Below are 24,679 nucleotides of genomic sequence, written 5' to 3' on the forward strand. Positions count from 1 at the left end.
TTATTTGATGCGGCATCAGTTTATAGTGACACACATACACACAAAACAAAAATAAAATTGGGGAAAGTCAGAAGCGCGGGGGTGGGTAACTTACTATTATACAGTTTTAGTTTTCATAATTCTGTGTCATTTTCCTTTGTGTGTTACATCTGTAGTAGCTTCTGTATGTCTGACTTGCGCCTCTAGCTCACGTCTTTGCATTCAAGGGGTTTCCTTAATATTTCAGGTGTTTTCATTATTGTTATCCATTGTATCTTTTCAACTACCCCTTTGATTCAAATCTCTCCCATTCTTTTTTTCAAAGTTTTTCAGCATCGTTCCTAGCGCACCTACTATTAGTGGTGTTATCTGGACTTATTTCATCTTCCATATCCCTTTGAGCTCTCTGGCCAGTTTAGTATATTTGTTCTGCTTCTTTGTCTCCTTCATTTACACTCTGTGATTTGCTGGAACAGTAAAATCTACAATCTGGCAGGACTTCTTGTTAACTAGTATGACATCCGGTCTCCTTGCTTGGATGGGTTTATCTATTTGTATATCCATGTCACATAGGATTTTGTGACTTTCGTTTTCAAATAATGTTGTTGGTTTGTGCTTATCATATGTCTAGGTGTTCAAGATTCAGTTGTCTGTACGATTCCCAGTGTACTGCCTTCCCCACTTCGTGTCTTTGGACTAATTTGCTGTATTCACTTATGTGGTATATTGTTTTGTCTCTTGGTCCACAGAGTTTGCATTTGTTGTTTTCTTGTCTTGTCGATTCTTGCTTTGATGCAGTTGGTTCTAATTGTGTTATCTTGTGTGGCTGTTATCAGGGATTCAATTTTTTAGATTTCCTTTTTTATAGTCATGTCAAGTGTTTTCGTTAGTCGCATCTTTTGCCAACCTTATGAATCATCCATGTAGCTGTTTCTCTTCCCATTTTTCTATTGTCTTATTCCTCGTTTCTTCTGTTTCTGTCTTTGTTTTTTGGTGTCTTTTGCTGGAGTAATTATTCTTTTAGCTTTCTGCATTATGTATTTTTCTAAATCTTTTTTTTTTTTTGTATCATTCACCCAGTCTTTTATACAGACCAATCCTCTTCCTCCGTCTTTCCTTTTCATATAGAGTCAGTCAGTATCATCCTTTGTGTGTAGTGCATTGTGCACTACACTACATTCTCCCTGATCTTCTGGTCGAGATACCTCAGTTCTTCTTTGATCCAACCTATAAATAGTGCAGAGTATCTTATGAGTGAAACTGCCCACATATTTATACCTTTAATTAGGTTTCTACTATATAGTTTAGTTTTGAGGAGTTTTCTTGTTTTTTTTTTTTTTAGGTATTCCTTTCCCATTCTCTCTTTCATTTCTGTTGTTTTGGTGGTGTCTGCTTCCAGAGCTCCTAAATATTTGTAGCTATCATGTCCACCTAGCGCCTTCATCTTTGTTTGTTGGTTGGGCAGTATCATATCTTCTGTCGCTTTCAGTTTTCCCATTCTCATGGTTAGTAGTGTACACTTTTCCATACCGAATTCTGGCTGAAAATTCTGGTTGTTTTATTAGCGTCTCAAATTCCTTCTTGGTTTTTGCAAACAGCTTCAGGTCGTCCATGTACATTAGGTAATGTATTCTTTCATTTGTGTTAGTGAACTTTTATCTGACTTAACATTTTTCTTAGTATATTGTTAAGGGGCATCATGGTTATAGATGATAGGAATCACCTTGGAAGATCCTTCTTTGTATTTTGATTTCATGTATTGTCCATCAGCTGTCAGTTCAAGTCTCCATACTCTCATTGCATTTTCTATTATTATTATAAATCTCTATTGATCACTGTTGAAACAAATATTTGAACATGACCTCAAAATATATTTTAATATATTTGTAAGTTTTAATATATTTCATAACGTAAAATAGTTCTTTTTCTCTGATTCTTTTATGGAAATGTTGGGTAGATTTGATTAATATTTTTTTCTTGGGTGGAAAATCACTAAAATATTTTTCAGTATTTTCATTTCTGTTTTTAGATTAATATTTTTGATTGATTGACTTCTCATGAATTAATAAAACTTTTTTGACTTCAGTTCATTCTTTTTACTGTATTTTTATTTAGAATAGTAGGAAGGCTGGACGTTACCCAGGATTGAATGAGGATCAATGAATGTTCCCCACTTCCAATACTTTGTCATCAAAATCTGAAATCACTTATTTTTCAATCAAATCGATTGATTGCCGGCTCTGATTCGGGAGCCCACTGCGGTGTACTGGGAGAAAGCTTTACATGCCACACCGCTGTAAGAGTTCATAATACATTGTAGTTTGCATTGTACTGTAGAGAATCTACTGTTGATGTTATAAAATTATTTTTATATAATGGCTTGAATTGAGTTTAAAATACAAAATTCAAGTATCATGATTCAATTGTGCTCTAAATAGAAACATTTATTTTATAATTTTATATGCCGTGCCATTCTGCTTGTGCAGTGATAAAATTCTCAAATGCATTTGTGATGTAAGGTTGTATAAGGGTGTTAACTTTGGGCAAAATCTGACTGTTCTTTCTATAATCAGATTTTTTTGATTATCGATTTTTAATGCTTATCGGAGGCATTCTGATACAAAAACTTAGAGCACCCCCAGACACGTAAGTTCGTTTGTGTGAAATTTCAAAAAACTCGGACGAACTGTTTCAGTCCATAGGGAACGAACTCACACAGACACACAGTGATTTTTATATATAAGTAGAGATGTGCTTGATCAAATTTTTTATTCATTAAAAATATTACTTAAAGCCCTAATATTGAATCACATAGGAAAAAAAAAATCATCCTTTTCACTTGTAATTGTATTATAACCTTGAATATATAATTATGTGTCTGGCTTAAGCATTAAACTTTCACCTACGCCACATTCAATATTACAGCCTATGATAGTTTCAAATTTCATTGTTTAAAGCATATTACTAAAAGCAACAATTATGAAAATGAGGCTGATTAATGTGTGAAAACGCTGCAATCTTGTTAATCTACACAAAAGCCAACATAGATTGTGAACATATATTTTCCCTTGTATAGTTTGGTCCGTAAATATATTCATATATCGCAATCATTAGATGTGAAATTATCATTTCAGGTGGGAAGTACATTTTCATGCTCAGCATGTTCATTGCTTATAAGCAAAGTAGGAGGAATTAGATATGTTCACATTCTCAAAATGTTTGCTCAGCACTTGCTAAAATGTTTAGTGGAGAATAAAGATGTGAAAAAACAAGCCCCAAGATTTTTTTTCTGCTGACGTATTCATTCACCTTTTCATAAGGATATAGATATGAGTTTGTGGCATGGTCCCTGGCTTTGGTAGGGCAATTTTTGAATGACGATAGTGTCTTTGTGTATAGTAAAGAACCACACCAACATTAACAATAAATTGGGTATAAATTAGTGATGGGACGATTCCAATATTTTTCCCCGATTCTGATACGGATACTGATTCTGTACTGAATTCCCGATTCCGATTATAAATCTCTAAATATTAACTATATAGTTGTATTCTTTCTCTGATTACCATAAAACACAATGTTAAATGTGCAAATATTTTGTAAACAGAAAAGTATACTTGTGGGGGACGATCTATCAATTTTAGCTTCACTGGTGGTTTAAAATCAATAAATATTTATTATGTTATCATTATTACAAGACATGGAAGATTTAGGTTTAAAAAAAATCAAATAAAAAAAAAACCCTTAAAAGAATCGTTTTGGCATTGAAAAATTGGTACAATTTTTTCCGATACGGATTCCAACACTCTCAAATATTTTTCCAATTCCCGATTCCGATTAATCGTCCCAATATTAGTATAAATGTTATGTTATTGCAAAGGAAGGAAATGAAAGGTGTGTGTGTGTGGACATACAGCATAATCATGTTGACACACCGGTTCTTGTTAGATCGCTGAAGTTAAGCAGCATTGAGCCTGGTCAGTGCGGAGGTTGATTGGTTAGAATTATGAATAAGTTTGGATTTGAGAAGAAGAGTCATGTTGTGAAGACTCGTGTCAAATATTGGCTCCTTTTCTAATGGCATTTTATGGTGAAGACGGGACAAAAGATGATTGGTTGAGTTGTTATATCAAATAACCAATTGAAATTAGAACTGAAAAGATACTGTATTATTTAGATTATTCAGACTATTATTCTCTTTTTGGTTTTTATTTTTACAAGTTTCAGCTAATTCAACTTTTTATTCTCTTCAGGTGCATCTTTTCGAATTCAGAATGCTTTATGGAATTTCAAAATGAAGCCTTTATTTAATCTACGGACGGATTGATTGTTCATGGTCTAGTAGAAGTGTTAAGAAATTTATTTTTATTCTTTATTGTTATTGCTTGTTACGAGGATCGAAACTTCGATCAACAGGAAACTGTTGCTTAAAACTAATCGTTTCTGAACACGTTTATCAGTTGTTCCTCACGGTCTATGTATTACATCAAGCGAAACGTGAAAACAACAGTCAAGATGAGAATAGTAGTTTGATTAATCCAAATTATCAATCCTCATCTAAAAAATTGTAAATCATAATGGAGACGATTTTTCTAAGAAAATAAATTTAAATAAGTGATGGTTTGAACACTGAAAAAAGCCAGTTCTAAAGGTGATTTTATCCATAATCTCAGTAATGTGGCCATGAGCTGCCACATTATTTCTTGTGTTTTTGAAGATGCGATGGATCTTTCACGTTTGTCTTAAAAGAAAAAAAAAAAAATTGAAAAATAGTACTACAGCATATGTAATTCAAGATTTTTAATTGAAAACGTTTATCTCTTCTCTTCTCGATATAAATAAAATGAACTCATTTTTTCCCCTCCGAGTTTGACCGTAATAGGATTGAAAATCTAGATTTTATGCAGATGTACTGTATACAAACTGCATCACGCTATCTGAGGTGTGTTATAGGCATATTACCTATCCACTACCTCGCTGATGGGAGCTTCCTCTATTTAATCTGGTGAGAGTTCACTGCCAAAACCGGTTACGATCAATGGAAGTAGTAAATTCTTCTCTCTTTAATGAATTCATACTTCCACCACCACCCACTTACACTGTCCGTGACTGCTCACAGGAGACAATTACGAACGAATACCGAGTTAGGTTTCTATAAAAACTGGACTGCAATTTAGGTGAAACGCACCATGCTTACTTTTATGTTGGTTTATTTATGTTTCTTTTTTCTGTTTTTCGTTTTCCCGATCTTTCCATTTTTCAAATGTATTTCTTCTCTCTTTCCGTTTTTTCTCTTTTTCGCCAAGTTCACCATCGTTTCTTTTTCTTTTTATTAATTTTTTTTTTACTTTCCTCTGTTTCTGTTTCCACAATCTTTCCATTTTCTTTTGTTATTTCTTCTCTCTTTCCGTTTTTCCTCTTCCTTTGGCAAGTTTAACATCTTAACATAAAAGTTTCTTTCTTTGTAAAACAGTCGGATTTTTTTTACACTAAAAAAAAAAAAAATAATTTACAACGAATCTTTCCTTTTTCTTCCGTTTCTTTGCTCTTTGTTCGCTGGCTTTCCAATCTTTTTTTTTTTTGACTAAACATATCATAAATCATTTCCGTTATATTTCGCTTTGTTCGATGCCTTTCTCTCTATTTTCATCGTTTTTCTTTTTTTTTTTTTTTTAAATCTTTTTTAAGTATTTCCCTTAGAGGCGGCAATAGGAACCCATTTTTTCCCCCATTCTTCTTCCTTTTTCTTCTTCTTTTTTGGGGTTGGAAACGTCTGTCTCACGTTCGTATATAACAAAATATTTCTTTGGTAGATTTCGGGGTGCTAAAATCGCGGTGATGGGGATTCTTACAATGAATTACACCAAATCGAGCCACAGCAAAGCGTTCCAGGGTACAGCTAGTTTTTAATAAATTTACTATTAATTCATGCTTAGTATTTTATTGTTTGAAGTGAAACAAATATTTAGAGATTTGCATTATGTGACAATAGACAATAAAAGTCTCGTGGGCCTTTTGGCTATGAGCAGAGTGGACTATCCTTTCTCATATGAAGTTTCATCTTTATTTTCTCCTTGGTCAGTAAAGGACAAATGTTTCTAGATCGAGGCAATTTAAAAATTTTTTGCCCCAAATCTAGAGTACACCTTTTTTGGGGGAACAAAATTTTCCTACACATCAAAAGTCGACCTTGTGTCCAAACCTGCCCTCGTGAGGAGGCAAGTAAATAGTGACATTAGACTATTTTTATAGTGTTGATCTACCTACCAAAGTAGGCAGAATGAAAAATAGTGTCCTGACATGATGTCAAATACATTGGTAATTTCCTTATGAGTTTTTATTGTCTAAAAACAAAGTTTGCACAAAACAAAGGAAAAGATTGAAAAGCAACTATTATATCTGATTTGTTTTAAAGTCACATGTTTTTATAGCCAAAAGATGAGGCTTTACCAACTATGTGTTGATCTGTTTCTGATTTTTGGGCACCCTTTTTTTCTCTGATTAAAGAATCAACAACTACATGAGAAGCGTGCACATTTATTAACAGACAACTTCTACATATAAGTTCTGCAGGTGCATGAATTTACAAACCCTCTTTCTGTATATACACCTTTTACTATTTGTATATCATTCTTTATTGCTTGCATAAGTAAAAGTGTTTGGTTAATATGCACGATTTTTTCTTTTTTAAAATTTAACTTTCAACACCTATTCTATAGTAAATTTTTTATATTCTTTTGTTCAAGAACTGAGCTTCCTTTCAAGGATAGATTTTCTACACATTTTTGTTGATTTGTCATGCATAAATTTGAAATAGCACTATTTTCGGTCAAGTTGGATTTTTAAATGCATTAACACATCTCTCTCTATATGGCATAATTACATTGACACACTGGTTCCTGTTAGATCACTGAATTTGCGCAACATTGAGCTTGGTCAGTATTAAAACGGGCAACCATTTGGGAATTTGAGGTGCTGTATGTACTCTCTGCTTATCTCGGTATTGTTTCTAGTCATCTAGCACTTCTCTTTGCCACTGGACTCAAGCAGTGTTAATTCAAGAGAGGTGTGGTTGAGGGTTGTGCAACTCTTGCCTCACAATTACTTACACAGCTACCCTTACTGGGAGTATCCATTGTCTCTTGAGACTGAATGGAGGCATTGATTGACACACTTCTGAAAGGCTAGCCATCTCAATTTAATTGCTTCCCCATGAAAGCAGAGTTAGACATAAGGTCGGTTTTTGATGTGAACTTCCCAGAAAGGGGCATTCTGGATTCTGGGAAAAAAATTAAATTACTTCAGTCTAGAAAGATTTCTCCTTCACCGAATGAACACAGAACAGATGAAATATCGTATCAGAACAGATATTACGCTTTGCTCATAGCCAAAAGGACAAGGAAGCTAGCCATATGTTAGTGACACATTTAAATTTGAAATAGCATCTTCATTGTTAAGCCTACTATTGAGTGAATATAAGAAAAAGTCCATTTTTATTATATTTCTTATCTCACCTTTTTATGACCCCTTCTAATGGATTAACCCTTAATCATGATAGATTTAGAGACATTAAGATATTTTTCTTCAGTATCTTTTGTATTTTAAACAATATTCATAACAATAGGGATTAGTCTTTTTGTGTTTAATGTTTTCTTGTGTTTTCATCTTAGAATAAGAACTAATGAAAGTAGGTGGAGCGAATAATTTTCAAATGATTATGAAAATAATATTTATGCATATTTTTGTTTTTGTTTCTCCACATTAACAAACGTGTGGTATTTACTCGATAATGAGGATGAACAGTGCGAACTATCACACAACCCCTGTATATGAATTGATTTAAACACGACTCTCTTTAACTGTTCATTATACAGGAGAACTATATGAGTCATATGACAGACCTACCTAGTCGCAGGTGCTATATCAAAATTTTTCTTCTCCTAGACTAGTTGCTTTACTATGGTTTCTACCCTACTATTTCACCTATAGTCGGGGAGAAGAGGGATTAAGTGTTCATACCTCTCCGAATAGTATTAGTGAAAGTGATCAAACTTGAACATAGTCTACAGACATTGCTGATAAGAATTGCACCACTTGCATACCAATGATATATTTCTAAGGAACGCGGAGAACCACAAAAGTAGTGAAGAGTTAAAGCTAAGTGCATTTTGTCATTGATATTGCCAGCTGTTATTAACGTTAATCTACATGGAATTTCAAACAAAATCCTTTATTTAATTGATGGTACCTCCAGCCAAGATGAGGAAAACCGTCTGGTACATGTAAATAAATAATGCAAATTACAGTTCCTCATCACAGAAATTGAGATTAACCCCCTCTCCCACAAATAATACAATAAAGTAAACTATATAAGTGATTGTGCTATGTGTGTCACGTTATACTCTGTTCTTAATTGGTTCCAAACGGAACAAAAAGATTTATTTTTGTAGCAAACAATTTAATGTAATAGATTTTTTTTCTCAAATTCCTCATCTCGGCATACCTTAAAATATAAACAAAAAGTTTATACGTTAATCCTTGTTCCAACCATGAAATTATCACAAAAATTACATTTCCATCCCTGACCTGCATCTCATCACCATCTCGATTATAATTCTTATTTACTTATTTCTGTTTTTCCGATCACCATGTGCATGTCACATATGGCATATTTTGATTATATCTTTGTTCTTAGAAGAAATTCTTTATAAATTTCTTCTCCAAAAATACGTTTACAAAACTTCTTCTCTAATATAAAATGTTACATCAACTCCACCTCCCGATTATACAAATATTTATTTGAATATATTGAATATATTGCCTTAGTGTTTTTCTTAGGTTCTATACGTATGAGTGATTTACGCTTTTGTTATTTTCCGGTGCAATGCTCTGAAAGCTTTGTATCTCTGAATTTAGTTGACCCGTATTTCGATGTTTCTTGTTGGCATTGTTACCGTATTCTTTTGTGAATAGTTTTGTGAACCTAAATCTATTTGTTCTGAAATTGTTTAACCTCCAAAATTTTCTAAAAAAAAAAAAAAGTAGGTGATGACAAGTAATTTTGTTATTTTGGTGTTCTTTCTGCTAAAGAAGGTTATGTTTTATATTTTATTCATTACGTTTATTCATCCCAAATAAGGTACTTTGCCGCTGGGTCGTAAGGGGCTACTATTATGGATGATGCTTACAGGGACATTCTAAGCAGGTAGGGAGTTGAGCAGCAATATGTCTATTTGCATTACATTTAAATTTCTACATGTTAGTACAATCAGGGAAGTAGGAAACCAGGAAGGAGTTTCAAAGTCTAGCAGTTTGAGGGGGGGGACTATTAGAGTAGAAAGCTTTCTGGCATCGGGGGGGGGGACCTCTACAGTGAAGAGGTGTGATTTTGCTGCTTATTTGGTCAGTTGGGTTTATTTACATTGAGGGAGCACAAGTGCTCTGAGTTTGTCAGAACACATTCCATTAAAGTACTTGTAAAGCAATTGCAGTGATGGGACAGAAGTTGAAGCTAGATTGATAGTGTGGGACCTGTTAGATTAGAGACTATTTTATTCTCTGTCTAATAGGAAGAGACTAGTGGTAGATGCACCAACCCAATCAGATAGGTCCGAGGATCGATCCCCGGGGCAGATCCAATTAATATAATATTAAATACAATATAGCTGTTTTTTTCTTGTATAACAAGAATCTGATTATATTAAGTATTCGCTTGCTAATACTGTATAATTTAATTTTCATAAGAAGCCATACATCCCAGACCTTGTTAATGGTTTTGGATATATCAAGAGTTACCACCCTAACTTCCTCTGCCTTGTCCAGTGTATGAAATATGCATTCAGAGATCCTCATTAGGATATGTGCAGTAGAACAGACTTGCCTAAATTCATACTCATTCATAAATCATAAACATGTATAAATCTATAGTCCAGAAAGAAGTTTCGTATTTACGAGATGGTGGTTTAATGCTTGATTGATTAATGATTCCTGGTATGGGAGAAAACTGATAGGGTGATAATTGAGTGATTCAATTTCACCAGAATTCTTGATTACTAGTAACATAGAGACAATTTTCTAGGTATTAGGGAAGTAAGATTCGGTAAGGAATTTATTATAGTCTGAAGAAAATAGGGGCCAACCGAGCAGGGCATTGCTTTCGCAAGGATAAGATCAGGTTCACATGTCTTGGTTGTATCTGCAGTTTTAACTGATATCACGGATATGAAAATGGCTAATTATCAGATCAAGTGTGTCTTCTGTCTGCAAAAATAATTTGGTTGGGATAGTTTGTCTAGCAAGCAGGACAAATGCTCCAACAAGCTGTGCATATATACTATTTTCCAATTTTAAGCATTTTATATAAGAATAAAAAATATCAAAATCTTTCCATTTTGTTTCCCAACAGCATCCAATGATTTTTTTTTTAATTTAATGAATAAGTTTGTAATAGAAAACAACTTGCGTTTGCTTGTACAAGTAAGAACGCAATTAAGCAATCGATGAAGTGTTCAATCAAAAAGACTCCACCTCAATAATATCAATCAAAACGTTCTTTGTAATTGTGAAACTGAATTTCTATTATTCAAAATGTGATATATCAAACAGCTTTCTCTCTCTCTCTCTCTCTCATATATATATATATATATATATATATATATATATATATATATATATATATATATATATATATTAAAATCAAAGATAGCGGAGTTTTCCCAGAAAATCCGTTCTGTAACTTTTTTACTCATATCATGTTTAATGTTTGTGCAAAATTTCAAAAAAATTCCAAGGCGTAGTTATTGAGAAAAGTTCGGACAAACGAACAAGGGTGAATTTACAGGTCGGGGGGAGGGGGGGGCAAACTAGAAATTCTTTCTGTAAATGTTCACAGAAGCGTTAAGAAACAGGGAATTCAGTGTTTAGATTGAAAAATCGAGCAATGGCATGACGAGCAGCATATTATCCTAATCTTTTTTTGTATGCTTGTTGCTATAATCTTTAGGCTATAGTGATTAACGGATTTTATGTTTTAAGTCTGCATTGCAAAAAAAAAAAAAAAAAAAAAAAAAAACTTCTAAAGAGACAAAGACCCTTCGTTTCGTAGATGACTCGGTTTTCTTTTTCCTTATAACCTGAAATATGCTTACAATCTCTTATACAACTCAATTTTATAAATTTAGATTTATAGCTTCGATAACATCATCTATTTAAAGAAGACAGAAACAACTTTGGTTTATGTGCATTGTTTGCCTTTTGATTCTTTTCTTTCTGTCATTAACAATATATCTTTAACTTTTTTTTTTCTATTAGAAACAAGGCATTAAGAAAAGAAATAGGAAGTTTCAGTTTACAGTTGAAAAAAAAAAGGGGGCTTTATTGTTTAAAGAGGTAACTATACCATGTTTTTCTGACTAGAACTTGAAATATTTTAGTTTTTCAAGGTCCATTTTATTTCTTTCACTATTCGTTTGAATTTAAAGAATTTTAAGAAAGATAGAACTAGAAAAATACCTGTTCCAGAATGGGTAAAATTAATTCCCTGAACAGAATAGTTTTACACAAAGTTCTATGTCCTCTTACAAAAATTAAAAGTAAGATATAATACTAAAAATTGTCTAGAATCTTTATCATGAATCTTAAAAGCAGGCCTAGATTGGAGGACCGCCGAGAAATATCAAATTGTTCGTATGGTCATGTATAAAGAATAGATGAGAGTTCTGGGGTTAGTAGATAAAGAACAGTTGAGGTAGCAAGGTCAATACATAATGATGATGACATACGGACTTATATTATTCATTTGTGATTACTCAGGATTCAAAAAAAAAAATAATGCTGTTCCGTTTTTACTAGTGGGACCCTATAGAAATTCCAGTGATTTCCACATCAATTTGTATGATGTACTGCTAAGAATATTCCTTTTGGGATAATGTCTGTCTTTTAAGAAAAAAATACTTCTTTTTCAATAAAAATAATTGTCAGCTAAATACTCTATAAGTAAATAAAATGAATATGTCTCTTTATTTAAAATTGTAGCAAATTGATTCTTTTCTTGACTTTGTAAAAATAATTATGAATCTTGAAACCAATAAAATCAATATTTTTTTTTAATGTTCTTATTAAAAATTGTACTGTTTTAGTCAAAGGGACTACAAAATTTAATTTTGGAACAATTCATTTTAAAATAGGTAAAGTCGGAATTTTTACCGTAACTAGATCAGATTAATCACCATCTTTGCTGATTGTACAAATACGAAATGACTTAACATAGTATTATGTAAATTAAAGTAAGAGTTTTTCCATATAAGAAAACTAATATGCGATATCAATAGGAAATATTTTAAAATGTTCATTATAGACGAACATATATAAAAACAGCAACACAAACCCATTTATTTTTTTAAAACATTACATGTATATAAGTTATATCTTTATCTATAGAAAGTTAAGTATTTGTATATTTTATATATTTGTACATACAGGATCTACTCCTAAACTAACTCACCGATCATTAGTAATCTAAAAACATAGCTGCTAAGCGAAAGTGATCAAAATGCGGGCTATATTTTGGTTACTTTAGGTTGATGCAAAGGCAGAAGAAAAGGGCGGGGGGGAGGGCTTCATAAAAAATTAAATACCTCCAATTTTTAAACTGACAATACATATCAATTGATAAATATTCCCCAAATTTCAAGTTTTTGATGTTATTTTAAAGTCTTTGGGGGGCATAATATAGGCATAAGCTCCCATTAGAAAATTCAACTCCATTAAATCTGACTTTTGTAATAAGTAGTAGTGTTGGGACGATTCCTAAATTTTTTCCGATTCTGATTCCAGGAAAATGTTAATTAACGATTCCGATACCAAGTACGATTCTGATGAAATTGTTGTTTTGAAATATACCATTATATAATCGAAAGTTTTTATGAAGCGAAAAAATTTGGTACAGAGAAAAAGTGGAAATATAATTAAGGGAATTTTGAAAACGATTTGATTTTTTTCGTAAAATTTCTTTCATTGAAGATAAAAGTCAAAACAAATATTTTAACCATGAATTAAACATGCACTATGAAATTAATAACAATCAATTTCAGGAGTTATTTTATATATTAAAAATATAAAGAAAAAAGGCGGACGTACACGAATGCTACCCCTGTAGCGAAATACGCATCGACTCTGATGTTGTACGTTGTTCGACTGAGGGCGAGGTTATTATTTTTACAAGGACAGAATTTTTGCATTATGTGACCTAGTTTTTTTTTATTATGTATTTTGGTTTGAAATTTGCGCATGGTTTTTGTTATTATGATTTTATGTTTTGTTTTTTTGTTTTTGTTTTTTATGGATATTTTTCTTTTTGCCGGAGTTTATATAATTATTAACAGGAAAATTGGTGAAAGTCAAAATGGAGTCCGCGCTATTTTTAAATATTATTTTCAAGTTTAATTAAAGTTTTACGATACCTGCGTTATTTTTTATTTAAAAATCTGCTTACTGGCGTTTGCACCAACAATATTGAAGTAGTAGTGTTGGGACGATTCCTAAATTTTTTCCGATTCTGATCTCGTATTAAAAGAAGGTTGAAATACATATCGGAATCAGTAGGAGAAATGAAATGGTTTCATGTCAATGAGGCCATGTATAGAGAGGCTTATAACATGAAAAGTGAAAAAATATTAAATCTTGAAACATTTTTAGTGCATGTGCATGATAATCAAAAAAAAAAAAATTCCAATAAGCTTTGGGGAAAAAACATGTTTTGAACAATTGAAATTTTTATTTTTTATTTTTGAAAAAAAAAAAAAAATATTAAAACAAAAAAGTAGTGTTCTCGTCGAGTAGTTTTTATTTTATTCAAGAAAATAAAAGGTACTCATGCACTTATTGAACCGTGCTGAAATAATGACATTATTTAGAAAGCCATTCTTAACATGGGGACGGGAGGGTGTTGTGTACCTATTCAATACTTTCACCTAACAATTTAATAAAAACAGGTATCGTAAAACTTTAAACTTGAAAGTACTATTTAAAAATAATGCGGATCAATAAGTGCACTAGCACCAAATAACATTTCACTGTGTTTCGATCTACGACATTCCATGAGAGGTACGTACATGCTAAAGCTTTTTGTTTATTTTTGTTTATCGCCACAAGTGCTAAGTTTTACTTTCACCAATTTTCCTTTAAAAACAATTAGAAACTCTTCAAACATTGGGCGAGGCACTTAAACCATTTTTAAAAAATAAAATAACGGTAACATAAGTGCATAAGCACCAATTTTTTTTTGTTTGTTTTGTTTTACTGTGCTTTCATTTTGTTTGTTTGTTAAATCCGACAAAAAATAAATAAATACATAAAAATAACAAAGAATACAAAAACAATAATAAGAAAAGGCTATTGTAAAACTTTAATTAAACTTGAAAATAGCATTTTAAAATAGCACGAATTCCGTTTTGACTTTCACCAATTTTCCTGCTATTAATTACATAAACTTTGACAAAAAAAAAAATATCCCCCACCCTCAATAAACAAACAAAAAAAAAACAAATAAAATTATAATAACAAAAATCGGTGAAGCTTAGATAAGTAGGTCCCGCAGACGAGCCTCGTTCTGACATTCAAAAAATTTAGATTAACAACCGGCGAGGCTACCGAAAAGTAACCCTTTTGAATGAAGATGGATATAAACAATATTTTTAAAATTAATTTCTTAATTTTACTTAAAAACAAAATGTAAACAGATATAAACAAAATATTTTAGAAAATAATTTCTTAATTTTAAATAAAAATTGATTGTAAAGAATTTTTTTAAAAGTAATTATTGAAAAATATTGCAAAGTGTTTACATAGCTTGTTCTTTGGGATAATAGGGGCGCCTGAAACCCCCCATTTCAAAACATTAAAAGCTTTAGTGCTTTTTATTATTTTAAAGCGCTTTTTTTTTTAAGTTTGAAACACAAGTAGTGGCTAGTTAACTTAGAACAACAAGTGCGCATGGCGAAAATTCTTCAGGGTTTAAATGTATTGTAATGCTTTTATGGTGGTCGAAAAACATTTTTCAACCGCCATATTACTTCCTATTTACTTGCCTCCCTATGAAGGTAGAGTTAGACACAAGGTCGGTTTTTAATGTAGGTAAGCATTTATTACTAAAAAACGAAATGGTGAAATATAAAAGCAAGTTTAGCTAAAAGTAAAAAAAAAAAAAAATTTAATTCATAGAATTAAAGAAAAAACTTCAAAGAAATTTTGAAACTCATTAAGTTAAATAAAGATTACCTTTAAAGAAGTTAATAAAATTCTTGTACATCATATTAAATATGTTATAAAAAGTTCTATGACGTTTTTATCATAAATTTTTGACAGCATTAATCTCACTTCAAACAAACAGTTCAACTTAAAAATATAAGAGAATCGTAGTGAAAGAATCGTAAATCTAAGGTATTTTTAACGATGCAATTCCGATTCCACCCAAAATACACGATTCTTACGATTTCCGATTCCGATTAATCGTCCCACCACTAATAAGTAGGGCTATGACAACAGCATATTCTTTTCCTTGTTTTGATTGTCAGGTATATATCCATTGATATCTTATATGTTTTTATGTAGAGTAATGTGGTTCTCGAATGATAAACTAACTGTATCGGATATATAATCGAATAAAAGTAATGAAAAGAATATGCTGTTGTGATAGCCCTAGTAATAAGATACCAATTAAGCCTGAATTTCAGTTCCTTCTTAAGACCTCTTAACCTTAAATTTTAGACATTTTCTAAAATCAAAGTCATGTAATGGATTTTGTATTAGAATTAGTTTTGTGATGTCTTTCTCATTTTAACCTGTTATTCACTTTCATTTGTAATTCGGAGTCAAGTTTAGAACAATTATGTCGTTCGTGTTATGTGAAATATTAGTGAGTGCTGGGCCTTCACTTATTTGGTCTTTGTGAGGATGCAGAAAAATGACAGGGCTATGCTTCTGTAAACCATTTATTTTAATATAAACGAACAAGACACGTCTGATGAAAAAGAAGTCGTTTAGAGAGAAACGGCCAAAGACGTGGAAAGATGGAATTAACAATTTAAGAATAAAAGAGAACAAAAAGAATCTCACCATCTCTTATATAAAAGTTAATGATACTAGCAAATATATGCACACTATTCAATAGTCCTCAAAGATAGATGAGAATTTTTTTTTCTATTATACACTTTCTAATCATAAATGGTATTATGGTATTGACAAAAAGCTTGCATTATATTTGTTTGCTATAAGTAAAAAAAAAAATGGCTTGGAATTCCAATAGGCAGATGGTGAAGGATGGCCACACCTTTCCGGCAACTCCTGCAGCACCATTGGCTCTGACTGTATAGGCTTGCCTTTCCGTCAGACTTTGTCTGCAACACTGAGAGGGGGACACTGATAACTGGAAAAACCTAGGTTCCCTTATCATCCGCAGGCGTGCATCTAGAAAGACAACTCTAGCTTAGACTATATAGTCACAACAGACAATGCAGTACACCAGACTAGAGGCAGTCATTGTGTCACGAGACAGAAAGTTGCAATCAACATACAAGTAAAAAAAATGTGATTTTTGTTTTTAATGTATGTATAAAAAATTGTAGACAAACGTTTTAACCTCTATTTATATGTACTTATGTGTATACGTTTATGTATTCGTATGTAAAGATCCACTCATAAACTAATTAATCGATCATTATAAATGTGGGAACGCAGTTGCCAGACATATAGTTGAGTAATGCGGGTTATATTTAGTTTAGGTTTATGCAAAGGAAAGGAGGTGGAAGCTCTTCATGAAAATTCATATGCTTATGAGTTTCGTGAAATTTGAACAATAGGTATTAGATATTCTATGAATTTCAGTTTCTTAAGACCCTTAAAGCTTAAGCCTTAAATATTACATTTTTTATAATCAAAATCATGTTATGGATTTTGATCAAAATTGAAATAAAGATTCTGGACATAGGGTTTAGTATCATTATATCTTGATTTTAATTTCCGTTGGGGGACAAAATTTAGTACAAAATTATTCTTTTCAGGGAATTTTACCCGTCCTGTTAGGTGTGTGTGTGTGTGTGTATATACATTTACTAGCATGTAAAAGGAACTTTGTGTGTGTGAGTTTGTTCCCTATGGATTGCAAAAGGGCTGGGTCGATTTTTTGAAATTTCACTCAAAGGTACTTGATGTGTCTGGGAGTGTTCTTACATAGGTTTTGTATTGAAATGCATCTGGTAAATATTGAAAATCGATAATCGAAAAAATCTGATTATAGAAGGAAGTCCGATTTTGACCAAAGTTAACACTTTTATACAACCTAACATCACAGGTGCATCTGAGAAGTTTTATCACTGCACAAGCAGAAAGGCCCAGTTTATTAAATCAACTATAGATTCTTTTATAAAACAGGGGCATGTTCGAAATGAATGTTACTTTTAAGAGCACAGTTGAATCATGATACTTGATTTTTGCATTTTAAACTTTATATAAATCCAGTATTTACAGATATTTTTATAAAATTGACAGATTCTCTACGGTGCAATGTAGACTACAATGTGGACTAAGTCAACGCTGGGAGGCATGTGAAGCTTCCTGCCGGTACGCAGTGAAGGGGGAATCCCTAAGTAGAGCAGGCAATCGATTTGATTAAAAAATGAACAATTTCACCGATTTAACTCACAAAAGTATGTTAAGGTGGAACATTTGTTGATCATCATTCAATCCCGGATAACTTTAGGGTATCGCTGCTAACATATATATATATATATATATATATATATATATGTTTTTTGTAATGGCACATAAAGTGTGTTTAATCTGCTGATCAACAATATAATGTGGGAAGTTGTTATTAATCAGGGTTTGTTTTATGTTAGAGAGTGCCTTATAAAATATTTCATTAGTGAAAAAACTACGTTTGGCTCGGTAGATGAGATTTTTCACTATGGCCATTTTTTATCTATCAGGACATTCATTTTTAAAATTGAGAACACATGATTCTTTACTGGCAGGTTTTTTGTATGGGCAGGTAATAAATCTATCAGTGTCGACTTTAATTTCTATATCAAGGAAGAGTATTTATATTTATTTCATGCATGAAATTTAGCAGGGAATTATTAAGTGTGGTTTTAATTTTTGTTAGCTCATCTAATTTTTTTGTTAATAAAAGTATATCATTGACGCACCTAACATAGATGGATGGTTTAGGTATGATATTAAAGATTTTAGTTTCCAGGTTGGTCATATAAAATTCGGAAAACAACGGGCATAGAACCGAGCCCATTGAAACTCCATCAACCTGGATATATAGGGTGCCATTGAGACTATAGGAAGGGATCTCAGTGCGCAGGAGTTTAATAATTTTCTTAGGGTGTTAGGGTTGATTTTAAGTGCAGGGAGAGTAGGATTATTATATATATTATTAATTATTATCTCTATAGTTTCATGAACAGGGACATTTGTAAAGAGATTTTCAACGTCAAGTGAAGCTAGAAGTTCATTTTTGGGTTCTACTGAATGAAGTATGTCTATTACATCTTCCAAAGAATTAACTATATAACTAGGGGTAAATACGGCATAATTATTGCAAGAAAAGCAAACAGGAATTATCCCTGCTCTCCAAGGAAACATGCATTAGAGAAAATATATTTATATAATTCGCTAATTATGAATTTTGGAACACAACTGTTGGGCTCAATGAGTCGTTATGTGGACTATTTAATTTAGGTTTATGCAAAGGGGGCAATAAGAGGGTGGGGGTGCTTTATGAAAATTCAGATATCTCCGATTTTTATAAAATCTTAACAATAGGTATCAAATAATAAATATTCTCCCACAGAAGTATTTTAAAGTGGGGTTTTCTTTTTTGGAGGGGGGGGGGCAATGCACAACCTCCATTTTGAAAATCCCAACATTTTAGATTTGCATTTAATTTTATCCCTAACCATTAAACTGAAATCACTGAATTTCACTGAAGATCCCTTAAGCTTAAATTTTAGCTATTTTCTAGAATCAAAATCATGCATTGAGTTATTGGTTTAGTAGAATTATAGCTTGATTTTAATCTTCATAAGAGAGTATAAAAGTGGTGCAAAACCGTTTTGTTTAAGGAATGTTATCCGTCCCGGTAGTTTATGAATTGGAATAGACTTTCAATCAAATTAGATTATTTTCTAAAATGTAATATTTTCGTGTCAGAAATATTACTAGCTTTTAACGTTCAAGATTTTATCTACTATCAACTTATAACAGTTCTTTCATAATTTCAACCTTGTTATTATACAACGTATATGAAAACAGGAAAGTTAATTTATAAAAAATAAAAAAACTATTGTTTTTAACAGTCCACAGTTGAATTAAACTTTATATAGGATAGTTATAAATACTAAAATAAACTAGAAATGTTGCCTTTCCTTTTCCACAAACATTTGAGTTTTTTTTTGTAAGATTTGTTAAAAGCCAAATCACTTGAAAAGAATAATTGTTATTTATTTATAATTATTTTATTTATTTTATTTTTATTTTTTTAAAAAACTTTCTATGATTAGCCTTTCTGTGTAACAATAAAAAGATTTTCAAGGTAAAGAAAAGATAAAAATCTAGTTTAATTGTTTATATTATTATCCCAATTTCTTCTCACAGCCCCCCCCCCTTCATCAGCTGTCATTCATGATTGTCTTTTTCAGGTGAGAACACACCCACATTTACTAGTCTACTCTAGTATCAACGATGCTACTACCACCTGTAGAACCTGAGAATATCAGTCTGACTTACATATGTATTTATGCTTCAGTACAGACAGCTCTTTTTTTTTTTTTTTTTGCACAGTCATGTTGTTAACCACTTGGTGTCTTCTTTAGGAATGGACTGATAATGAACACCTGACTTTGGATATTCTTACCAACTGGAGTTTTTACCTGGTTGAAGAGCTTATTGGCAGAACGCTGTTCTTACATATGGAATTATCAAGTTAAAAAGAAACATATCATTTGATATGACTGAACATGTGGAGTTAATTAATTAAACCAAAGCGTTTGCAACTAATGAGCTGGATCATTACAGTTTTCCTCATATCTACCTTCACCGAGACTAATCTTAGAAACTATCGGTATTATTAAGATTAATTTCAATTGTAATAATTCTCAGTAGTTTATTAGCTGGAGGGAGAACGAAAGTACCGTTTTTAAGGAAATTTTATCTCTGCCTATGCCAGTGGTATTTAGAAATATTTTTGAGGTACTATTTTCCATTTTTTGATTAGATTCCTATTTCCTTGTAAAGACAGACATTAGGTCGGTTTTTAATATGGGTAAAATCCAGCTCAGGGAAGTATTCTGGATTGAGATGAAAATTTAAATTGCCTCAGTCTAGAAGGATTTATCACTGATCAAAGACAAAATAAGATGAAATATAATATCAGAACAGATACGACACTTTGCTCCTAGACTATTTTGGTTAAGTCTCTAAAAAATAAGAAATAAGAAATCAAATACCTATTGGCAATTAAAGCTGTTATATATACATATACATGTCAGTTACTTTACCACAATTTATAAGTTTTTCAATTTAATCAAATAATTTATATATATATATATATATATATATATATATATATATATATATATATATATATATATATATATATATAAAATTAACATTGTATTTTTTTTTCACGATTGGGTTTAGCATTTTTATGCATAAAAAAGAAATTGTAAACTTTAGGTTTTGCCTGTTCAAACATTGTTATAATATAATTTGCCCACAATAATCATTTTTTTAATTTAAAGATTTATATGTGAGTACTAACTGGAGAGCAATAACTAGTTTGGATAGTATCTTTTGCCAAAGATTGAAATCTTTTTGTATTTTAGAGCGAGTCTTTAATATTAGTTTATGAAATTTACTTACAATTTGCTTTAAAAGCGAAACACGAAAACTTTGGGAATTGAAAACCTACAAGTATGAAACCTTTGGGAAAAGGTATATATATACATATGGGTTTTGCTTTATTTTCCTTGAGAAAACCATAAACATCTGAGTTCAACTGCTTGGGAAATATTTTCATTCATTAGTGATATATATATATATATATATATATATATATATATATATATATATATATATATATATATATATATATATATGAGAGAGAGAGAGAGATATTTGATCGTTCTTTTTATCAGTGTATTGTCGTTGAATTTTTAGATTTTCTTGCTTATTGATTTAAAAAAAAATAGGCTCTAATTGAAATATAAGTGCTGATAGATTCCATGTTTAATTGACGCTTTATTTCATTAAAGATTATTTGATTGCTGGGTACTCCAGAGTGATGTATTTTGTAAGCATAAAGCAATTATGATAACAATAATTAATGGTCCAATGTAATTAATATATTTTGTGCATTTGTTGAAAATTAAATTAACATTATTTTTACATGAATATGTGCTTTAAATATCACTTTTCTTGCTTTTTAAGGATTTATTTAGAACATTTTCTAGGCAGTAGGTTTCATTTCTTTTTCAAATTACAACGCAGGAATATTGTATTCACATAATTACCTTCTATCTATCGATGACGACAGTTATCTTTTTCATTGATTTCTTGATGTTGAGTCATGTCAATAAACTTATTGAAAATTTTTAACCGTTTTATTATCATAAGAACAACAAACAAAAAAAAAAATGCAAATTCTTAGACTTAAGTCATTTTTTCTTGATTAAAAAAAAAAATTGTTGCTAAATCTCAAATCGCTAAAAGTTAATATTTTTGAGGGAACAGCGAAAAGTCTTTGAGCTAACCAATATATGTTAAGAAAGAAGAAAACGTTTGTGTATTGTATTACGTTTGTGTATAACTAGTGTCAAAACGATTTAATCGGCTTCCTGTAAGTAGACAAGACGTTTTAAACTTTCCTGTCGCCCTTCCCCTTTTTTTCCGCCTGCAAAGTAGCCAAGCATATGAACTGAATAATAATAAAAAAAAAAGTGGGGAGGTAAACTTTGAAAGAGAGTGGGGGAAACTAAAGTACAAAAAATCCCTTTTAAAAAAATACCACCAGATCAGAAGGTGAAAAGTTTAGAGAAGGGGAGTTTTCCTTTTTATACCACCCCCAAGTATTTCCTAGCAGTTTCTTCTTCTTCTTCTTCTTCTTTTTTTTTTTTTATTATATATCTTCAGTTTATGATTCGTGTGTTCGCGTGCGTTTGTGTCTGTCGCCTTCTCTTCTACAAGTGCTTCGTCCAGCTATGATAGCTGGAGTCAGTCGGTATGACAGCTCGGGTCCATGTGGGTTACCTGCATTTGTCTGGGGAGGAGGGCGACAATGAAATTACAGTACAATTCTAACTCCTGACAACGGGAAGAAAGACAGTCAGCCGCTACCACCGTCGTTGGGATGCCTGGGAAGAATCTAGCTAATAACACCAGAGTACACATGTTGCTTTACACCCAGCTGCTGAGAGCAGTGGTTGTGGTGCTGTTATTATTAATAATATTATCAATACTAATATTATTGTTATTGCTGTCATCCCGGGGGATAGTGCCCCCTGTCGGTTGTCCAATTCCTTATCTAGTGGTACACCGGAATATATTGCAGAAACGCATTTTATATTTATTACCTTGGAAACTGTAACTCTTATTTCAAAATTTCGCATTAAAAAAAGAAGAAAAGAAAGAAAAATTAAAAAAATAACTTAAAGAAATTATTTGCTGCAATTACCATGATGAAGTGGTCTTACAAATATAAGAAAAAAGCTCTTGGACCGACCAATATGATTTTTAAGAATATCAATAATAATTCAGCTGTGATACCTACATCATCCGGGGAGGAAGAGAAAAAGGATCTTCTTACCGAACAAGAAAAGGAAGAGGAGGAGCAAAAGGTAATATTTATATATATATATATATATATATATATATATATATATATATATAATCATTTCTTATTCTAGCACCATTTATTTGCATGTTTTTAGTTTTTCTTTTAAAGTTTTTTTTTCTTTGTCAAATATAAACAACTATAATCGCCGAAGAGTTATGGTGTAATGTATATAAATATTGTATTTTAATATTCTTGGTAAGTAACCAGTTTGTGTGTTGCTAAGGGGACAGGGTTTAAGGAAATATCTGGTTTTAAGTTCACTTAATAAGAATGGGTTGTTTGAGTGGAAGGTTTACATTTAATTAAATTGACTTCTGGGATTTATAAACGAAGTGTATGATCAGAACTTTGGTGTGTTTTGGTCATTATTAAAATAAAGTTAGGTATGTGTACATGTCTATATATTCGTATGCAAAGGATCCACTCCAAAACTAATTAACTGATCATTATAAATTTGGGAACACGGCTGCTAGACCTAGCAATAGGTATTAGATATTCATTAATAAATATCTTATACATTCCAGTTCCCTCAGGGCATTCTTAAGTGTTTTACGAGACATAATATGGGCACAATCTTCCTTTTAAAAATTAAAATATTTCAGATTTGCATTCAATTTTTATGCATAATCATTAGACATCAGTTAAGATTGCTTGAATTTAAATTTCTTAAGTCCACTTAAATTTTAGACATTTTCTAGAATCAAAATGATGTAAACGGATTTTGATCAAGATTGCAATTAGCATTCTTTGTTTAGCATCATTATAACTTGATTTTAATCTTCGTAAGGAAACATAAAATGGTGCCAAAGTGTTTCGTTCACTGAATTAATTTTACCTGTCCTGGAACTGATATTTTTCGGATTATTACTGCATTAGATACTTTTGCAGTTTACAGACCATGCTATATTTTAGATAGGATTTTCAAATTAAATTCAGTTTTCACGGTATCTTTTGTTTATTAAGTTGTTAGGTGAAAGTACAGAATAGTTTTAAAAAAATCCCCTCCTTTTTTTAAGAATAGGTTTCTAAATAATAATATAATTATTTCAGCACAATCTGTATTCTGCACAAGTACCTTAAGTTATGTTTTTTTATTGGACTTTTTATCATTTTATGTTTCTTATCAGGTTTTACAGAAAAAGTGTTTAACTGTCATACTGTGATAACCCCCCCCCCCCCAAAAAAAAAAAACCAGCTGTATGAATTTTACATGAACAAAAATGCAGAATCCTTAACTTTTCTATTCATCATAACTAATTCAAGCACATTTAATTAGATATACAATTTTGGATTCTTGCAGATTATCAGTTGCCATAATCTGTTAATCATGTGAAATCAAATTTTCGATCTCCACTGCTACCTGGACTTAGGGTTAGTATTGTAGTTAATGAAAGTCATATGTATAAATAAGACATTCATTTTTTTTACCCTCCTTATAGTAATTTTTATTTATTTATTTTGTCTTTTCTAAATTTTGTGATCACCCCCCTCCCTCCCCACCTCCACCACCACCAAATGTTTCTTGAAGTAGTATATTAATTACTAAGGCTATGACAAGAGAATATTCTTTTCATTATTTTGACTCTCAAGTATATATCAGTTAATATCTTATATGTTTTTAGATAATGATGTGGTTCTTGATTGATTAACTGTGTCAGATATATACTCGAGAGTCAAAAAAAATAAGAATATTCTTTTGTCATAGCCCTATTAACTACATGTAAATCTAAATCAGTAGAAGTCTAGAATATCATATGTTGGCCTACTGGATTAATCTAATAAGGTTTGGTTCTTTTGTTTTAC

At 31.4% G+C, this 24,679-nt stretch overlaps 1 protein-coding gene across 2 annotated transcripts in view; it reads left to right on the forward strand.

Annotated features, from left to right (window-relative positions):
* The window catches only part of LOC145262701 (uncharacterized), a 375,299-nt gene that overhangs the window by 206,884 nt on the left and 143,736 nt on the right, over positions 1 to 24,679 (forward strand). Inside the window, exon 1 of one of the 2 annotated variants that reach the window (XM_080119836.1) lies at positions 22,173 to 22,877. The exons of the other annotated variant lie outside the window; for it this stretch is intronic. Within the exon in view, the coding sequence (XP_079975962.1) occupies positions 22,716 to 22,877 (162 nt within the window). The 5' untranslated portion in view covers positions 22,173 to 22,715. Of the gene's footprint in view, positions 1 to 22,172; positions 22,878 to 24,679 lie in introns of those variants that run through there. 2 annotated transcript variants of the gene reach the window in all.

This window comes from Euprymna scolopes, chromosome 1 (assembly GCF_053919585.1).
Source record: "Euprymna scolopes isolate OS-2025 chromosome 1, ASM5391958v1, whole genome shotgun sequence".
Taxonomy (NCBI): Eukaryota; Metazoa; Mollusca; class Cephalopoda; order Sepiida; family Sepiolidae; genus Euprymna; species Euprymna scolopes.